The sequence below is a fragment of the Patella vulgata genome, chromosome 9 (genome assembly GCF_932274485.2).
Source record: "Patella vulgata chromosome 9, xgPatVulg1.2, whole genome shotgun sequence".
In the NCBI taxonomy this organism is placed as follows: domain Eukaryota; kingdom Metazoa; phylum Mollusca; class Gastropoda; family Patellidae; genus Patella; species Patella vulgata.
The window spans coordinates 3,298,684-3,318,061 of record NC_065887.2 but is presented as its reverse complement, the minus strand read 5'-3'; the positions used below and the strand labels follow the sequence as shown (position 1 = coordinate 3,318,061).

Genomic DNA, 19,378 nt, shown 5'->3' with positions numbered 1-19,378 from the left:
AGGTTCAAAATAAAATCATTTTCATCGCTTTGACTCAACTCACAAAATGGCACAAAATCATTCGGTTTTCAACATTAAAATTATAATCATAATGCTTAACCAGTGTCAAATATATACCGTGGGTCTGAAATGCGCTCCACCAATACATTTATCTACTTTTAGTTTGGTTGTGGAAGTAGGTCAATATGTCAAATAACCGGAAGCAGGTGCCCGGTTGCTATTTTTACCTTTAGCGGGTCAATTAAAGAGTTTACAAAATGGCGGCTTACTGTTATTGAATTTTGGAATATTATTGTTTGTTTTTATTCGATTTTTGTTGTGTATTCGTACTATTTGTGCTAATTGCGTTATTGTTTCCACAATGGGGGACACCGTTGGTGTGTTGTCACAATATTTTGTGCGTTTAGCATCGTTTCAAGGACTGTTAAATGATAATCAAGCGAGTGACAGCGACTGTCAACAAACACATGTTGGAAATAATAAAAAACAAACGGTTTTTGTAAGTGACAGAACATCGTTTATAAAGTTAGCAAGAGCCGGATTTTATTATGCCGGACCTGTTGAAGGTATTCAGTGTTTTGTTTGCAAATCGAAAGCAAGATATAGAAATTGGCATAAGGAATCTCCAGTTGCTGTCCACCGAATATTGAATCCATACTGTCCATTTCTTCAATCGGAATCATCGTTTTGTTCAAGGGAAAGTAATTCTACCGCCATACAGTCACCAACAACTGATGGTCTTGTATCAAATCATTGTTGTACAAATAGTCAACAGCCAGATAGTCCTACACAGTTGCAGGAAGCCGGTGACATTAGAGGTGATGTTCCAAATCCCATTCAACCAGATGAAACACCTCCAAATAGTGGCACTAATGAGAATACAACATTGCATTCAATGAATAGTGTTCGCAGAAATTTATTCTCTACAAGTCCTGCCAGTAACGTTGATGAGAATTCAACCAACATAATACATAACCCAGCAAATTATAATATCCGATCTAGGTCCCAATGGTCAGATCATGTTGAAGAATATACAGGACGAATTATACATCCTAGAATCGGTGACAAGGTTTTCAATGCTTACGAATCATTTCGTATTCTTACATTTCCTAATCCCCAAGATGAAAAAGCTGCAGAATGGGCTGTCGATGGTTTTGTTTACATTGGCAACGACAATGTTCAATGTGTTTATTGTGCAGGAGTGACATCATATCAAGAACAATTAAACATCAGAGATATCCATGAAAAAATCTCACCAAAAGGTCGTTATTATTGTCCAATGATCAGTGGAATCGATGTCGGAAATGTGTCAAGAAAATTAGAAGAGTTAGTGAGAAAGAAGTTGATTGATAAAAACAACAGACCTAGAAATATAAAAAATAATTTCCCTGTTCTACATCCACAGTTTAGTAAAACAGAAGAAAGATTAGCATCTTTTAGGCATTGGCCAAAACAATATAAACCAACCAAAATACAGTTAACAGAGGCAGGATTCTTCTATACAGGTATTGTATTAGCCTATATAATACAGGTATTGTTTATATTGTATTAGCCCATATAATACAGGTATTGTTTATATTGTATTAGCCTATATAATACAGAAACATATTTAATGTACATGTAGACTAAATGTATACGTATCAAATTTGAGATTTTCAAGAAAAACATGATTTGATCAAAAATTGAACAACTCTGGGATTTCTCGACAGGGTTACACCTTGTCAGCGGTGCAGGAATGAGGGACTGTTAAGGGACGAAAAACCGAGGTCTTATATACACATTAGCGTTCATGTAAAAGATCCCTTGGCAGTTTGAATTTGATAAAAGTAGGCTGTAGTGCCACTGTCTGGGTAAAATTTCCCTTGTGGCATAATGTATGGCATATGATATTAAACCCAATTTCATTTCCTTTTAATATGACAGCTGATTTTGTAATACATATAAGTACTTACTTTATGTATTAGTGAATTATTTGATAAAAGATATTAATTATAGGTAACAGTAACTCTTCATTCATCTTAAAGGGATTTGATAATAGTGAGGTTTGAGTCAGGTTGAAAACACCTATCAGGATACATTTCATGCCTGTTTCTTACTTGAGACATTAACAGGAGATGTTCAATTTTTTTTTATCAAATCATATTTTATTTAACGTACAGATACAACAAAATACATTGTCTATTTTCTGGAAAAAACTGAAAAAAATCATAGTTAATTTACTTGTAGGACTACACCTATAGCTGTGTATATATATATATATATATATATATACCTATACAACAAGAGATAGTACTGTACATATCAATATATTAATACTATTTTTTCAAGTTAACTACTGTATATATCAATAGATTAATACTATATTTTCAGGTGTAGTAACAAAAGTTGTATGTTTTTGTTGTGGTATATCTGTTAGAGATTGGGAACCAACAGCTGAACCATGGCAGCAACATGCTTTAATATCACCAACATGTTCATTTATAAAACTTATAAAAGGTGAAGAATTTATTCAACAAATGGCAGCAATACAGGTAATTATTGACCTCTTTTATATAATTATTAAACAATTTACCTTAGAACAAACAAACATGTGAACAAAGAGAAGGTTTGATTTAATGACACCAGCTCCACACCATTAGTTCAATAAATTGACAACCACAGAGCATATTCATAGAGGATTGTTAAGTACTACTCATTTATTGGCAACAAAAAATGTAGTTGCCTCCCTTTGATTTAGCCTCGCATTGAATACATTACATTTGTATAGTAAGTGCAGGAGGACTGCACTACACACAAAACAAAATGGACAAGACAAACCTACGGACAAGACCAGCTACACAGGCATTGCAAGAAATAAACAACAAATATCAAATCAAGTGAATGGATCGGGGGGGGGGGGGGGGGAACTAACATTTGATACAAGTTTTAATGTTTATATAAATCAATTTAATATTAAACTTGTATAATATATTGTTTAAACTATTTTTCAGCAACTGGTTGAAGTTGATCCATTAGTGACAGGTTTGTAACTTTATTTTCTCTTTCTCTCACATATAAAATACAAATTTGTTGCCAGAAACAAATCATGTTTTAAAATATTTATAATCACATACATGTAAATAAAGGGAAGTAACTATATATATCGAATGGAATGGGTGTTCAGCACTTCATCAACAAAATACTGTAATTGGCCAGTTGGAGGTGATTTTCTGCTTATTTCTATGATTTTCAAATTGAGGATTCTTTTATTTGCACGGTTGGTCTAGTGGATTAATGTGTAGACGTTACATCAGAAGGTCTGTCATTGTGTCGATTGACATGGTTTCAATTCCAACTTGTACGTGACAAGGAGCAGCATCGTCTGGCCAACCCCGTTTTTTTCACCAGGTCCTATGGTTTCCTCCCACTGCTAAAGAGCCCTATCAGGCGAATTTTTGATATAAATTGAACCATATGTTAGTCTTGAATGAGTGGACGTTAAACCCCATCTCTCACTCACTATTAAGAGAAATATCCCAAAATGTGTTTTCAATATTTATAGATATTATTACTACTTTGAAGACTGAATGCAGGGGAGGGGTGTGCCCTCTAACAAATTTCTCTGGGAGTCTATAGTCAATCAAATGTACTACTCACCGATTATGTAGATACACGTAATGATTACATTTAGGATTATGCTTTGGATTGGTGATGAATTATATTTACATATTGTTTGTTTTATGTTTTACAGAACCAGTAACATCAATAGGAGAATTAAATATACCTGATCCGTACCCTCCAACATTGAATACAACTCTACTAGCAGCTTATAGTACATGTGGGTACAACATCTCTACTACACAATTACTTCATCTTATACAACAATTCTTTATACATACATGTGAGTAATATACACTCACCTTTATTACATTATACCTGGACTACACTCACTTTATTACATTATACCTGGACTACACTCACTTTATTACATTATACCTAGAGACATTATACCTGGTTACTATTTACCTACACTCAATTTATTACATTATACCTGGAGACAGGTTACTATTCACCTGTGATATACACTCACTTTATTATGTTATACCTAGAGATAGGTTTACTATTTACCTGTGAGTAATATATACTCACTAATTACATTATACATGTACCTGGAGACTTGTTACTATTGATCAACCTTACACTCACTTTATACTCTACACTAGTTATTAGTTCATTTTAAAGAAAAAAGAATGTTTTATAAATCTCTGACTAGAATCTAACAGCCAAGTTTAATTTGAAAGAAAAAAATAAGTTTTTATATGCCCAGATGGAAATGTGGTTGTATATTACCATCCGCCATCCAGAAAATAATGTTTTCTAAACTTCCTGACTTAGAATCTAACACCCATGGAAGCGGAGCGCACGTTAAACACCACAAATACCAACATCAGCATTCAGTTAATGGTCACCCCTTGTTATGACCTTGATATGTGGAGGAATTTGGTTAAAATATTTGTAATGAATATGTTGTTGTATATTACAGGTGGAAGATATCCAAGTGTTGAGATGTTAAAAGCTGCTGTTTTAGCTGATGGTGAATTAAAGAAACATGTTGACATGTTAGATCTAAAAGATGGAGTTATACAGACTAAAGATAAACAGTTAGATAACTTAGATCAGGTGATGACTGTTAAAGACCAGTATTACAAGGCTACTGTAGCTTCTCTTAATCAGCATCATAATATTATCATTGATTGTAAAGAACAGGAACTGAACCAACAGAGTCAACAACTGAACCAACAGAGTCAACAACTGAACCAAGCCAGTGAACAACTGAACCAAGCCAGTGAACAACTGAACCATAAAGATCAACAACTGAACCATAAAGATCAACAACTGAACCATAAAGATCAACAACTGAACCAACAGAGTCAACAATTGAACCATTATCGCTGCACCAAACGTCAACTAAGACAACACATCAGAGAAAAGGATGAGCATATTGACAACTTGTCAAACAGATTACAGATGGCTGTTGACAGACATAAAACAAGGGAAGATAACTTACAACAACAAATATATTTACATCAGACTGAATTAGAAACACAGAGAACTCAATTACAGGCTGATATAGAGAAATATGAGGAAGAGTTATCTACCTTAGTTATAGAATTCACCAGATTGAGATCTACAGGTAAATGATTGGTTTAAATATTTAGGTTGTTTGTTTTATAAAGTTATAATTCCATTTCCTATTATCTAATATAATTAATGTTATGTTTCAGTTACATGTGAAATGAAACGAAATAAAATAGGGGTTACCGTCCTTCTGCTCCGACTGGCATACGCCATACAGTATGCTATGAGTGAAATTTTACCTGGACAGCTGCACTACGGCCTACGCTTATTGCGAGTTCCACCTGTCAAGGAATCTTTTACGTACACAACAATGTGTACACAGGCCCTCTGTCCTGCACCACTGACAAGGGAGATTCGAAACCATGCCACTTGACTCAATGACAGACCTTACCTTATCTTATGATCTCAAGTGCACGCATTTAACCACTGGATCCCCCCACCCCTCCCCCTTGACCATTATGTACTTTAATATAGACAGCAACAGACTGTAATATCATCAATTATAGAGATAACTTTTATTATAACAAGAAATTATATAATATGTTTTATATTTCAGTTAATAACAGAGAAAATCAACAAGAAAATCAACCTGACCCTGTAGCTTTAAACCCTGATAGATGTGTGATTTGTTTATCTGAAACTCGTGTTGTTTTATTTCGACCGTGTAAACATGTCTGTTGTTGTACAAATTGTGCTCCTCGTTTCATGGATTCACCGTGTCCCGTCTGTCGGACTCATGTACAGGATTGGGAAATCGTTTTTCTTTCTTAATTATCTTTATCCCAATTTCACAAAACATTCTCAGACTTCAGATAACAATTTACTCAAAATTGTCTGCCTTATTGCAACTAAAATATAGTCCTTTATAAAACTTTTGTTGTTATAATGTATCAAATACATCAATAAGAAACTATGTGCAAAGTTTTATGTTTCTGGATCAAAGATATTTTCTTTAAACAGGGAGAGGGGTTTTACATAGGTTAAGCCTGTTCCCCAATCCCATTCAGACTACCTGAATAAAAATATTGTTTAAAAAAAAAAAAAAAATTCTTATAAACAGTGATTGAAATTTCAGTCTGAGAATGCTTTGTTAAACTGGATCCAGGAGTTCCATTAAACCATGATTTTATTCATAAAGTTATTGTGGTCTTCATGTACGGTGTAAAATTATTATTATGATATTATTTCTTTAAGTTATTAGCTTTCTTATTTCAAAACCAAAAGGGAAAATAAAACATTAATTGGAGTAGGATGGTACGGTAGATAGTACCATACCCATGTATATATTGTATAAAATAAATCGTATAACTAGGTAATAAAATTTGTAGACATTGACATTGTTTACATGTATAAGATTTGGAATTAATTAGTAGACAAATTAATTTTATGTGTTTTTTATAGGCAGCAGTATATTAATACATGTACATAGTTTTGTTTTCAAAATTTAAAAAAGGCTTAAAAAATAAATTGTATATATTTGTATATATATTATGTACATCCTTCTCATTGTCTTCATTCATCAATTCTTAATCTATGATAAAATGTTATTGTCTTCATTCATCAATTCTTAATCTATGATATATCTTTTGATTTGTATTCGTCTTTAACTCTCGTTATAGAAAGATACATAATTATATCTTTTTGTTTGTATATATTTAATTGTTCAAATCATTTAGTTCTAGATGATGTATATAAAACTCCTAGTTCTATAAACAAATATAAAACTCCTAGTGCTATGGACAAATGAATATAAAACTCCTAGTGCTATAACCAAATAAATATAAAACTTCTAGTGCTATGTACAAATGAATATGAAACTCCTAGTTCTATAGACAAATGAATTTGAGGTTAAAGTTTAATATTGTATTTATTATGTAAGGATTGTAAATAACTATCTCCTTTTATCATTTAACTATTTGTGTGTTTATCAGCCTATACTAGATATATGGTAATATATTTTGTAATGAATCACTGTCTAATATTCACAAACTGTCTATTTTACATAAAAACTACAGCAGCTATATATTGTCAATAATCAATTATCACTTCAATCTACATCAGATCAAGTTTCAGAATTTATATCGTCGTATTCCCCATCTTGTTAGTCTCAAGATTTAATAAACACATCCAGTAAAATCATACATTTATCTAATAAAGGGCTATTTTTTCACAATATTTTTATCCAATACATTTATCTCTATTACGATGTGCCATTTAGTGGTTATTACCTTTACAATTTGCCATTAAGTGGCTGTATCTTTTATAATGTGCCATTTAGTGGTCATTACTTTTAAAATTTGCCATGAAGTGGCTGTATCTTTTATAATGTGCCATTAAGTGGTCATTACCTTTACAATTTGCCATTAAGTGGCTGTATTTTTTATAATGTGCCATTAAGTGGTCATTACCTTTACAATTTGCCATTAAGTGGCTATTACCTTACCATGTTATTGGTTACAATAAAATGTCCAGTAAAAGAGAAACATGTTTCTTGTATTTTTATACACCCACATTTTAATGTGGACATATATTGTCATCGCCCCTGTCCGTCCATCCACAATCTGTTTGTGGACACTCTACTATGAAAGACCAAATGGGACAATATCCATGATTCTTGTTTTTACATTCCAGTTTGAATATTTTAAACTAAACTAATTCTAGAAAACTTAAACTTATTGTCCAGAATCTAACAGAAATGAAAATGAAATGGGGTTTAACTTACTACTTTTCTGCTAGGAGGGAAATTTTGCCTAGACAGTGGCACTATGGCCTACTCTTATATCAAATTCCAACTGCCAAGGGATCTTTTGTGTGTACATCAATGTGTACACGGAACCTTGGTTTTTCGTCCCATACAAACGACTCTACATTGTCCCTTGCCAGCCCCCTCCCCCCCAGTCCTGTACCACCGACAATGAGGAACCATCCTGATTAACTTTCTCGATCAATGCAGGGATGGAACACGGGACCTCCACGTTAGCGAGTCAACATCTTTACCCACTGAACCACCATGGCTACCACAAACTACAATATTTGAATATCTAAAAGAAATATTAGCCTTTTTAATATTTATAAAGATATGATAAATTGTAAATTTCACATCATTCAGTATCCTCCACTGATAATATAAACAAGCTAGGGACACATGACTCACATGTTTGTGTTGGATAAAATCTTTTGATGGACAACTTTTTAATCTGAATGAAACTAATCCAGCATCTTGAGTTCCAGGTTTTTATCTGTCAGATGTCTTGGTTGTCCAGACATCCCAATATCCCACTCTAGTGCAAGGATAACAACTTGATGAAGTGTCCCTCAAACATTGAAACAATGAAATCCTTTAACTGACTTGCAAATCTAGTGACCGGTTTTGAACAAATTTTTCAATGACATTTAAGGATAACAACTTGCTGAAGTGACTGTTACAATTATCATGTCCCTCATACATTGGAACAATGAAATCCTTTAACTGACTTGCAAATCTAGTGACATTTAATAGTTGAACAGAGAATAGACTAGAGCAGCCTGATCCCAGCAGGACCGTCTTCAACATGGAAACAACTACCCGCGAATTTGATAATCAGAAGATTTGGGAAATATTTCTGCTCAATCAGGTGCATACATGTATAGGATTACAGTGGAGGGAGCCAAAATGGTGGTAATATTTATTTCTCACTTTAACAGGGTTTTTTTCCCCACGTTATTTCAATGAATGTAGGAGATAAAAACTTTCTCTGCACCATCAGGCGAGGGTTACATTCCGATATGCGTCAATATCAAAAAGAACCGAGATCCTTGGGATATAAACAGATGTTTTGTAATTTCGTTAAATCCGATAAAAAAAAAATTGTAACATAGAGTGTCCACAAACTACATGTGAAAGGACTGGCGAACTAGGGCGACGACATAATACGCGTCCACCGAGATCTTGGGGATACACATCTAGATTTTAAATTTCGTCAAAATCGGATAAAAATTGTGATCCGTAAGGGTGTCCAGAAACAAAATATGGACTTGTTGAAAGTCTGTACACCTCATAAGCCATATTAGTTTATTACATAGGCTTCCATAGACAATACTACCTTCTACAAGTTAAAAATAAAAACTTTAAATCATCCTTTTAACTCAGCTCACACAAACAGCAAATAGAGATGATGATGATGATGATGATGATGTTATTTATATAGCGCAGGTGCACACATAGTATGCTCATAGCGCTTGTGATTGAGTTCTGTACAATAAAAGTTCAATACCAAGGTACCACTAAACATAACGTTTAAATAAAAATAAATATGTCTTCAATAAGGTTTTGAATGTCGATAAGGATGATGGGCATTTTTTGAGGTGGATAGGAAGACTGTTTCAGTATATTGCAGCAGTGTATTTAAAAGATTGCGCACCAAAAGAAAGGACGCTATAAGAATATTCCACCTGAGCAAAGGTTATACTCCCAATGTTCTTTTTTCTACCGTTCAAGATGAATTCCATTTTCTGTTCCAATGTCCCAGATAAAAAAATAACCTACGCTTGAAATAAATATACCCTATTTTAATACCATCTTCTCGATTTTGAACTTCTTTTTACTTCTTTGAACTTCCTTTCTAAAGTGGTAGCAATGTGTACATACCATATCCTTTAATAAAGCGTTCATCCGTCGCTTGTTGGGTGTAATCAGAGGCTAAGTGAGAGGGACAAAAGGACGAGCTTTAATATAGTGTTTTTGTACTCCCTCGCAAATGGCAAACAATCATGCGGTTTCATTGCTATTTTTAACATTATAATCATAATCATTATCCTTATACAGTGTCAAACATAGGCTATACCATATAATATATTGGGTCAGATATACTACAAATCTACTCTAGCATATTCCACACAGCCTAATATTACCCGGTGGCAACTTGAAGGAACTGCCAACAGCCCCCCTCCCCGCACACACAATATATTGTTTTTTGGGGCCCGGGCGGGATCTTGTTCCTCGTGCAAAATCATGAGTCACCACGCCCCAGGTGTAATTCCCCTATTGTCTGATCTATTTTCATGCTGCATGTGTAGGCTATAATAGCTGCATAACCTTACTTCATATTTGATCATTTTATGTGTAAATCTACCATCATACATCTCACTATATTATTTTCATTTTATCATCTCAATGTTAATTTATCTCATTATATTTTCATTGTATCAATATTCCATGTAAAATCTATTTTTGGATGCATGTATATTTACATTTGTGTATGTTTGGTATGCAAATAAAAAATTGAAAGCAAAAGTAAAAAAAATGGTTATTAAATTTGTAGTCAACACGTGGTCTCTTTACCGGTTCACCAATACATTTATCTACTTTTAGTTTGGTTCTGGAAGTAGGTCAATATGTCAAATAACCGGAAGCAGGTGCCTGTTGCTATTTTTACCTTTACAAAATGGCGGCTTAACTTGCACTGTTATTGAATTTTGGAATATTGTTTGTTTTTTTTAAATTTTTGTTGTGTATTCGTACTATTTGTGCTAATTGCGTTATTGTTTCCACAATGGGGGACACCGTTGGTGTGTTGTCACAATATTTTGTGCGTTTAGCATCGTTTCAACGACTGTTAAATGATAATCAAGCGAGTGACAGCGACTGTCAACAAACACACGTTGGAAATAATAAAAAACAAACTGTTTCTGTAAGTGACAGAACATCGTTTATAAAGTTAGCACGAGCTGGATTTTACTATGCCGGACCTGTTGAAGGTATTCAGTGTTTTGTTTGTAAATCGAAAGCAAGATATAAAAATTGGAATAAGGAATCTCCAGTTGCAGTCCACCGAATATTGAATCCATACTGTCCATTTCTACAATCGGAATCATCTTTTTGTTCAAGGGAAAGTAATTCCACCGCCATACAGTCACCAACAACTGATGGTCTCATGTCAAATCATTGTTGTACAAATAGTCAACAGCCAGATAGTCCTACACAGTTACAGGAAGCCGGTGACATTAGAGGTGATGTTCCAAATCCCATTCGACCAGATGAAACACCTCCAAATCATGGCACTAATGAGAATACAACCTTGCATTCAATGAATAGCGTTTGCAGAAATTTATTCTCTACAAGTCCTGCCAGGAACCAATCTAATGTAGACGTTGATGAGAATTCAACCAACGTAATAAATAACCCAGCAAATTATAAAATCAGATCTAGGTCCCAATGGTCTGATCATGTTGAAGAATATACAGGACGAGTTATACATCCTAGAATCGGTGACAAGGTTTTCAACGCTTATGAATCATTTCGTATTCTTACATTTCCTAATCCCCAAGATGAAAGAGCTGCAGAATGGGCTGTCGATGGTTTTGTTTACATTGGCAACGACAATGTTCAATGTGTTTATTGTGCAGGAGTGACATCATATCAAGAACAATTAAACATCAGAGATTCCCATGAAAAAATCTCACCAAAAGGTCGTTATTATTGTCCAATGGTCAGTGGAATCGATGTCGGAAACGTGTCAAGAAAATTAGAAGAGTTAGTGAGAAAGAAGTTGATTGATAAAAACAACAGACCTAGAAATATAAAAAATAATTTCCCTGTTCTACATCCACAGTTTAGTAAAACAGAAGAAAGATTAGCATCTTTTAGGCATTGGCCAAAACAATATAAACCAACCAAAATACAGTTAACAGAGGCAGGATTCTTCTATACAGGTATTGTATTAGCCTATATAATACAGGTATTGTTTATATTGTATTAGCCTATATAATACAGAAACATATTTAATGTACATGTAGACTAAATGTATACGTATCAAATTTGAGATTTTCAAGAAAAACATGATTTGATCAAAAATTGAACAACTCTGGGATTTCTCGACAGGGTTACACCTTGTCAGCGGTGCAGGAATGAGGGACTGTTAAGGGACGAAAAACCGAGGTCTTATATACACATTAGCGTTCATGTAAAAGATCCCTTGGCAGTTTGAATTTGATAATGGTAGGCTGTAGCGCCACTGTCTGGGTAAAATTTCCCTCGTGGCATAATGTATGGCATATGATATTAAACCCCATTTCATTTCCTTTTAATATGACAGCTGATTTTGTAATACATATAAGTACTTACTTTATGTATTAGTGAATTATTTGATAAAAGATATTAATTATAGGTAACAGTAACTCTTCATTCATCTTAAAGGGATTTGATAATAGTGAGGTTTGAGTCAGGTTGAAAACACCTATCAGGATACATTTCATGCCTGTTTCTTACTTGAGACATTAACAGGAGATGTTCAATTGTTTTTTATCAAATCATATTTTATTTAACGTACAGATACAACAAAATACATTGTCTATTTTCTGGAAAAAAATGAAAAAAATCATAGTTAATTTACTTGTAGGACTACACCTATAGCTGTATATATATATATATATATATATATATATATATATATATATATATATATACCTATACAACAAGAGATAGTACTGTACATATCAATATATTAATACTATTTTTTTAGGTTAACTACTGTATATATCAATAGATTAATACTATATTTTCAGGTGTAGTAACAAAAGTTGTATGTTTTTGTTGTGGTATATCTGTTAGAGATTGGGAACCAACAGCTGAACCATGGCAGCAACATGCTTTAATATCACCAACATGTTCATTTATAAAACTTATAAAAGGTGAAGAATTTATTCAACAAATGGCAGCAATACAGGTAATTATTGACCTCTTTTATATAATTATTAAACAATTTACCTTAGAACAAACAAAACATGTGAACAAAGAGAAGGTTTGATTTAATGACACCAGCTCCACACCATTAGTTCAATAAATTGACAACCACAGAGCATATTCATAGAGGATTGTTAAGTACTACTCATTTATTGGCAACAAAAAATGTAGTTGCCTCCCTTTGATTTAGCCTCGCATTGAATACATTTGTATAGTAAGTGCAGGAGGACTGCACTACACACAAAACAAAATGGACAAGACAAACCTACGGACAAGACCAGCTACACAGGCATTGCAAGAAATAAACAACAAATATCAAATCAAGTGAATGGATCCGGGGGAGGGGGGGGGGGGGGAACTAACATTTGATACAAGTTTTAATGTTTATATAAATCAATTTAATATTAAACTTGTATAATATATTGTTTAAACTATTTTTCAGCAACTGGTTGAAGTTGATCCATTAGTGACAGGTTTGTAACTTTATTTTCTCTTTCTCTCACATATAAAATACAAATTTGTTGCCAGAAACAAATCATGTTTTAAAATATTTATAATCACATACATGTAAATAAAGGGAAGTAACTATATATATCGAATGGAATGGGTGTTCAGCACTTCATCAACAAAATACTGTAATTGGCCAGTTGGAGGTGATTTTCTGCTTATTTCTATGATTTTCAAATTGAGGATTCTTTTATTTGCACGGTTGGTCTAGTGGATTAATGTGTAGACGTTACATCAGAAGGTCTGTCATTGTGTCGATTGACATGGTTTCAATTCCAACTTGTACGTGACAAGGAGTAGCATCGTCTGGCCAACCCCGTTTTTTTCACCAGGTCCTATGGTTTCCTCCCACTGCTAAAGAGCCCTATCAGGCGAATTTTTGATATAAATTGAACCATATGTTAGTCTTGAATGAGTGGACGTTAAACCCCATCTCTCACTCACTATTAAGAGAAATATCCCAAAATGTGTTTTCAATATTTATAGATATTATTACTACTTTGAAGACTGAATGCAGGGGAGGGGTGTGCCCTCTAACAAATTTCTCTGGGAGTCTATAGTCAATCAAATGTACTACTCACCGATTATGTAGATACACGTAATGATTACATTTAGGATTATGCTTTGGATTGCTGATGAATTATATTTACATATTGTTTGTTTTATGTTTTACAGAACCAGTAACATCAATAGGAGAATTAAATATACCTGATCCGTACCCTCCAACATTGAATACAACTCTACTAGCAGCTTATAGTACATGTGGGTACAACATCTCTACTACACAATTACTTCATCTTATACAACAATTCTTTATACATACATGTGAGTAATATACACTCACCTTTATTACATTATACCTGGTTACTATTATATACACTCACTTTATGACATTATACCTGGTTACTATTTACCTACACTCAATTTATTACATTATACCTGGAGACAGGTTACTATTCACCTGTGATATACACTCACTTTATTATGTTATACCTAGAGATAGGTTTACTATTTACCTGTGAGTAATATATACTCACTAATTACATTATACATGTACCTGGAGACTTGTTACTATTGATCGACCTTACACTCACTTTATACTCTACACTAGTTATTAGTTCATTTTAAAGAAAAAAGAATGTTTTATAAATCTCTGACTAGAATCTAACAGCCAAGTTTAATTTGAAAGAAAAAAATAAGTTTTTATATGCCCAGATGGAAATGTGGTTGTATATTACCATCCGCCATCCAGAAAATAATGTTTTCTAAACTTCCTGACTTAGAATCTAACACCCATGGAAGCGGAGCGCACGTTAAACACCACAAATACCAACATCAGCATTCAGTTAATGGTCACCCCTTGTTATGACCTTGATATGTGGAGGAATTTGGTTAAAATATTTGTAATGAATATGTTGTTGTATATTACAGGTGGAAGATATCCAAGTGTTGAGATGTTAAAAGCTGCTGTTTTAGCTGATGGTGAATTAAAGAAACATGTTGACATGTTAGATCTAAAAGATGAAGTTATACAGACTTATTACAGACAGTTAGATAACTTAGATCAGGTGATGACTGTTAAAGACCAGTATTACAAGGCTACTGTAGCTTCTCTTAATCAGCATCATAATATTATCATTGATTGTAAAGAACAGGAGTACACTCAACAACTGAACCAAGCCAGTGAACAACTGAACCAAGCCAGTGAACAACTGAACCATAAAGATCAACAACTGAACCATAAAGATCAACAACTGAACCAACAGAGTCAACAATTGAACCATTATCGCTGCACCAAACGTCAACTAAGACAACACATCAGAGAAAAGGATGAGCATATTGACAACTTGTCAAACAGATTACAGATGGCTGTTGACAGACATAAAACAAGGGAAGATAACTTACAACAACAAATATATTTACATCAGACTGAATTAGAAACACAGAGAACTCAATTACAGGCTGATATAGAGAAATATGAGGAAGAGTTATCTACCTTAGTTATAGAATTCACCAGATTGAGATCTACAGGTAAATGATTGGTTTAAATATTTAGGTTGTTTGTTTTTTATTAAGTTATAATTCCATTTCCTATTATCTAATATAATTAATGTTATGTTTAAGTTACATGTGAAATGAAACGAAATAAAATAGGGGTTACCGTCCTTCTGTTCTGCTCCAACGGGCATATGCCATACAGTATGCTATGAGGGAAATTTTACCTGGACAGCTGGACTATGGCCTACTCTTATTTCGTGTTCCACCTGTTAAGGAATCTTTTACGTACACGACAATGTGTACACAGGCCCTCTGTCCTGCACCACCGACAAGAGAGACTCGAAACCATGCCACTTGACTCAATGACAGACCTTACCTTATCTTATGATCTCAAGTGCACGCATTTAACCACTGGACCCCCCCACCCCTCCCCCTTGACCATTATGTACTTTAATATAGACAGCAACAGACTGTAATATCATCAATTATAGAGATAACTTTTATTATAACAAGAAATTATATAATATGTTTTATATTTCAGTTAATAACAGAGAAAATCAACAAGAAAATCAACCTGACCCTGTAGCTATAAACCCTGATAGATGTGTGATTTGTTTATCTGAAACTCGTGTTGTTTTATTTCGACCGTGTAAACATGTCTGTTGTTGTACAAATTGTGCTCCTCGTTTCATGGATTCACCGTGTCCCGTCTGTCGGACTCATGTTCAGGATTGGGAAATCGTTTTTCTTTCTTAATTATCTTTATTTATCACAGTCCTGGCCCCAATTTCACAAAACATTCTCAGACTTCAGATAACAATTTACTCAAAATTGTCTGCCTTATTGCAACTAAAATATAGTCCTTTATAAAACTTTTGTTGTTATAATGTATCAAATACATCAATAAGAAACTATGTGCAAAGTTTTATGTTTCTGGATCAAAGATATTTTCTTTAAACAGGGAGAGGGGTTTTACATAGGTTAAGCCTGTTCCCCAATCCCATTCAGACAACCTGAATAAAAATATTGTTTAAAAAAAAAAAAAAAATTCTTATAAACAGTGATCGAAATTTCAATCTGAGAATGCTTTGTTAAACTGGATCCAGGAGTTCCATTAAACCATGATTTTATTCATAAAGTTATTGTGGTGTTCATGTACAGTGTAAAATTATTATTATGATATTATTTCTTTAAGTTATTAGCTTTCTTATTTCAAAACCAAAAGGGCAAATAAAAAGTTAATTGGAGTAGGGTGATAGCTAGATATTACCATACCCATGTATATATTGTATAAAATAAATCGTATAACTAGGTAATAAAATTTGTAGACATTGACATTGTTTACATGCAGGGCTGTCGGTAATTTTTCACAGTTGATTAGCAGCACTGCTAATCAAAAAGTCCAATTTTGCCAAATTTGATTAGCAAAGCTAAAAATTGGTTAGCAGTTTTTCAGTTTCAACATAAAACAACCCAAATAACTAGATATTACTTTAATTATGATTAGATTTCATCCTTCCAGTTTTTTTAGCACTGCCACATGTAGTTGTGACAGTTTGTGAATGTGATGTAAACTTTTGGTTAGGTCTTATGTCTGAAGCCAATTCTTGGTCTTCCGATGCCCCACTCATTTTAATTGTTATTTCTTCATAACTTTAGAAATCTTCGTTAGAAAACAATTTCGTCTGCTTTTTATCGTGTATTACTATTTTTGTTCAATCGGGCGCACATCGATTAACTAGACAAACGCGCAATAATATTTTACGGGAATTCTTACTTTGATTTATCATTTTACAATACGTTAACACATATTTATTTTTTTTATACTTTATTTACAATACGTGGTGGATACACTGGGTTTACTGCTTTCAAAATGCATACTGATATAATTACTTGAAATTGACATGTCTCGCAACGTGAGTGGTACTACTTGATTCCCTATTTCCGGTTTAATAGTCCCTATTCATAGAGAGTTATGTCCCTGTATTATATTCATTGATATTGTATTATGAATTGAGTCTGGGTAGTCCGAGAAGAAAATGTCACACGGATAATTCAGTTTTGTTTATAAAATTTTATTTGACATTTTATACACGTTGAAAGTGTTGAGAAAGCCTCCTAGTCTTCAAACCGGGGATAATCTTTCTGTCAATATCCAAAATGGCAGGCATATTAATGATTCGCAGTTACTGCGAATCAAAAACGTTAGATTTTAATTTTTGATTAGCAGCGGACAAAATATGTATCGCAATTTGCGCTGCGATACTGGTTGTCGGCAGCCCTGTTTACATGTATAAGATTTGGAATTAATTAGTAGACAGATTAATTTTATGTGTTTATTTATAGGCAGCAGTATATTAATACATGTACATAGTTTTGTTTTCAAAAATTAAAAAAAAGTCTTAAAAAAAAAAATTGTATATATTTGTATATATATTATGTACATCCTTCTCATCGTCTTCATTCATCAATTCTTAATCTATTATATATCTTATTGTCTTCATTCATCAATTCTTAATCTATGATATATCTTTTGATTTGTATTCATCTTTGACTCTTGTTATAGAAAGATACATAATTATATCTTTTTGTTTGTATATATTTAATTGTTCAAATCATTTAGTTCTAGATGATGTATATAAAACTCCTAGTTCTATAAACAAATATTAATAAATATAAAACTCCCAGTGCTATGGACAAATAAATATAAAACTCCTAGTGCTATAAACAAATAAATATAAACTCCTAGTGCTATGGACAAATAAACGTAAACTCCTAGTGCTAAGGACAAATGAATATAAAACTCCTAGTGCTATGGGCAAATAAATATCAATGAATATAAACTCCTAGTGCTATGGACAAATAAATATAAATGAATATAAACTCCTAGTGCTATGGACAAATAAATATAAAACTCCTAGTGCTATAAACAAATGAATATAAAACTCAAAGTGCTATGGACAAATGAATATAAAACTTTTAGTGCTATGGACAAATGAATATAAAACTCCTAGTGCTATGGACAAATGAATATAAAACTCCCAGTGCTATGTACAAATAAATATAAATGAATATAAAACTCCTAGTACTATGGACAAATAAATATAAATGAATATAAAACTCCCTAGTGCTATAGAAAATGAATATAAACTCCTAGTGCTATGGACAAATAAATATAAATGAATATAAACTCCTAGTGCTATGGACAAATAAATATAAATGAATATAAACTCCTAGTGCTATGGACAAATAAATATAAATGAATATAAACTCCTAGTGCTATGGACAAATAAATATAAAACTCCTAGTGCTATAAACAAATGAATATAAAACTCCTAGTGCTATAAACAAATAAATTTAAAACTCCTAGTGCTATAGAAAATGAATATAAACTCCTAGTGCTGTGGACAAATAAATATAAAACTCCGAGTGCTATGGACAAATAAATATAAATGAATATAAACTCCTAGTGCTATAAATAAATGAATATAAAACTCATAGTGCTATGGACAAATAAATATAAAACTCCAGGTGCTATAAACAAATAAATATAACCTCCTAGTGCTTTGGACAAATAAACGTAAACTCCTAGTGCTATGGACAAATGAATATAAAACTCCTAGTGCTATAAACAAATAAATATAAAACTCCTAGTTTGGTAAATATGGTAAATATTACCATACCCATGTATATATTGTATAAAATAAATCGAATAACTATGTAATAAAATTTGTAGACATTGACATTGTTTACATATATAAGATTTGGAATTAATTAGTAGACAATTTAATTTGATGTGTTTTTTTATAGGCAGCAGTATATTAATACATGTACATAGTTTTGTTTTCAAAAATTAAAAAAAAAGTCTTAAAAAAAAAAATTGTATATATATTATGTTCATCATTCTCATCGTCTTCATTCATCAATTCTTAATCTATGATATATCTTTTGATTTGTATTCATCTTTGACTCTTGTTATAGAAAGATACATAATTATATCTTTTTGTTTGTATATATTTAATTGTTCAAATCATT

General features: G+C 32.7%; 2 protein-coding genes across 3 annotated transcripts; both read left to right on the top strand.

Annotated features, from left to right (window-relative positions):
• Positions 1 to 264: 264 nt before the first annotated feature.
• Positions 265 to 9,322, top strand: LOC130010461 (baculoviral IAP repeat-containing protein 3-like). The gene is made up of 7 exons (XM_056103232.1): positions 265 to 1,505; positions 2,371 to 2,531; positions 2,991 to 3,021; positions 3,731 to 3,817; positions 4,523 to 5,173; positions 5,675 to 5,715; positions 9,248 to 9,322. The coding sequence occupies exons 1-7, from the start codon at positions 362 to 364 to the stop codon at positions 9,320 to 9,322; spliced, it is 2,190 nt and encodes a 729-aa protein (XP_055959207.1). The 5' UTR covers positions 265 to 361.
• Positions 9,323 to 10,691: 1,369 nt separating this feature from the next.
• LOC126831560 (baculoviral IAP repeat-containing protein 3) lies at positions 10,692 to 17,795 on the top strand. Of its 2 annotated transcripts, none has more exons than XM_056103109.1 (6): positions 10,692 to 11,808; positions 12,661 to 12,821; positions 13,281 to 13,311; positions 14,021 to 14,107; positions 14,777 to 15,376; positions 15,885 to 17,795. In XM_056103109.1, exons 1-6 carry the CDS (start codon positions 11,031 to 11,033, stop codon positions 16,097 to 16,099), a joined length of 1,872 nt encoding a protein of 623 aa, XP_055959084.1. In that variant the 5' UTR covers positions 10,692 to 11,030; the 3' UTR covers positions 16,100 to 17,795. The 2 variants fall into 2 exon arrangements, with proteins under 2 accessions (XP_055959084.1, XP_050418079.2); XM_050562122.2 differs by having other exon boundaries at positions 14,021 to 14,170.
• The last annotated feature ends 1,583 nt before the right edge of the window (positions 17,796 to 19,378 follow it).

Excerpts from the sequence above, each read along its gene's own strand:
- LOC130010461 (XM_056103232.1), top strand. The coding sequence starts at position 362 with ATGGGGGACACCGTTGGTGTGTTGTCACAATATTTTGTGCGTTTAGCA. Across the intron at positions 3,022-3,730 it reads AGTTGATCCATTAGTGACAG|AACCAGTAACATCAATAGGA; the intron begins GTTTGTAACTTT and ends TATGTTTTACAG. Across the intron at positions 3,818-4,522 it reads ACTAGCAGCTTATAGTACAT|GTGGAAGATATCCAAGTGTT; the intron begins GTGGGTACAACA and ends TGTATATTACAG.
- LOC126831560 (XM_050562122.2), top strand. The coding sequence starts at position 11,031 with ATGTCAAATCATTGTTGTACAAATAGTCAACAGCCAGATAGTCCTACA. Across the intron at positions 13,312-14,020 it reads AGTTGATCCATTAGTGACAG|AACCAGTAACATCAATAGGA; the intron begins GTTTGTAACTTT and ends TATGTTTTACAG. Across the intron at positions 15,377-15,884 it reads CACCAGATTGAGATCTACAG|TTAATAACAGAGAAAATCAA; the intron begins GTAAATGATTGG and ends TTTATATTTCAG.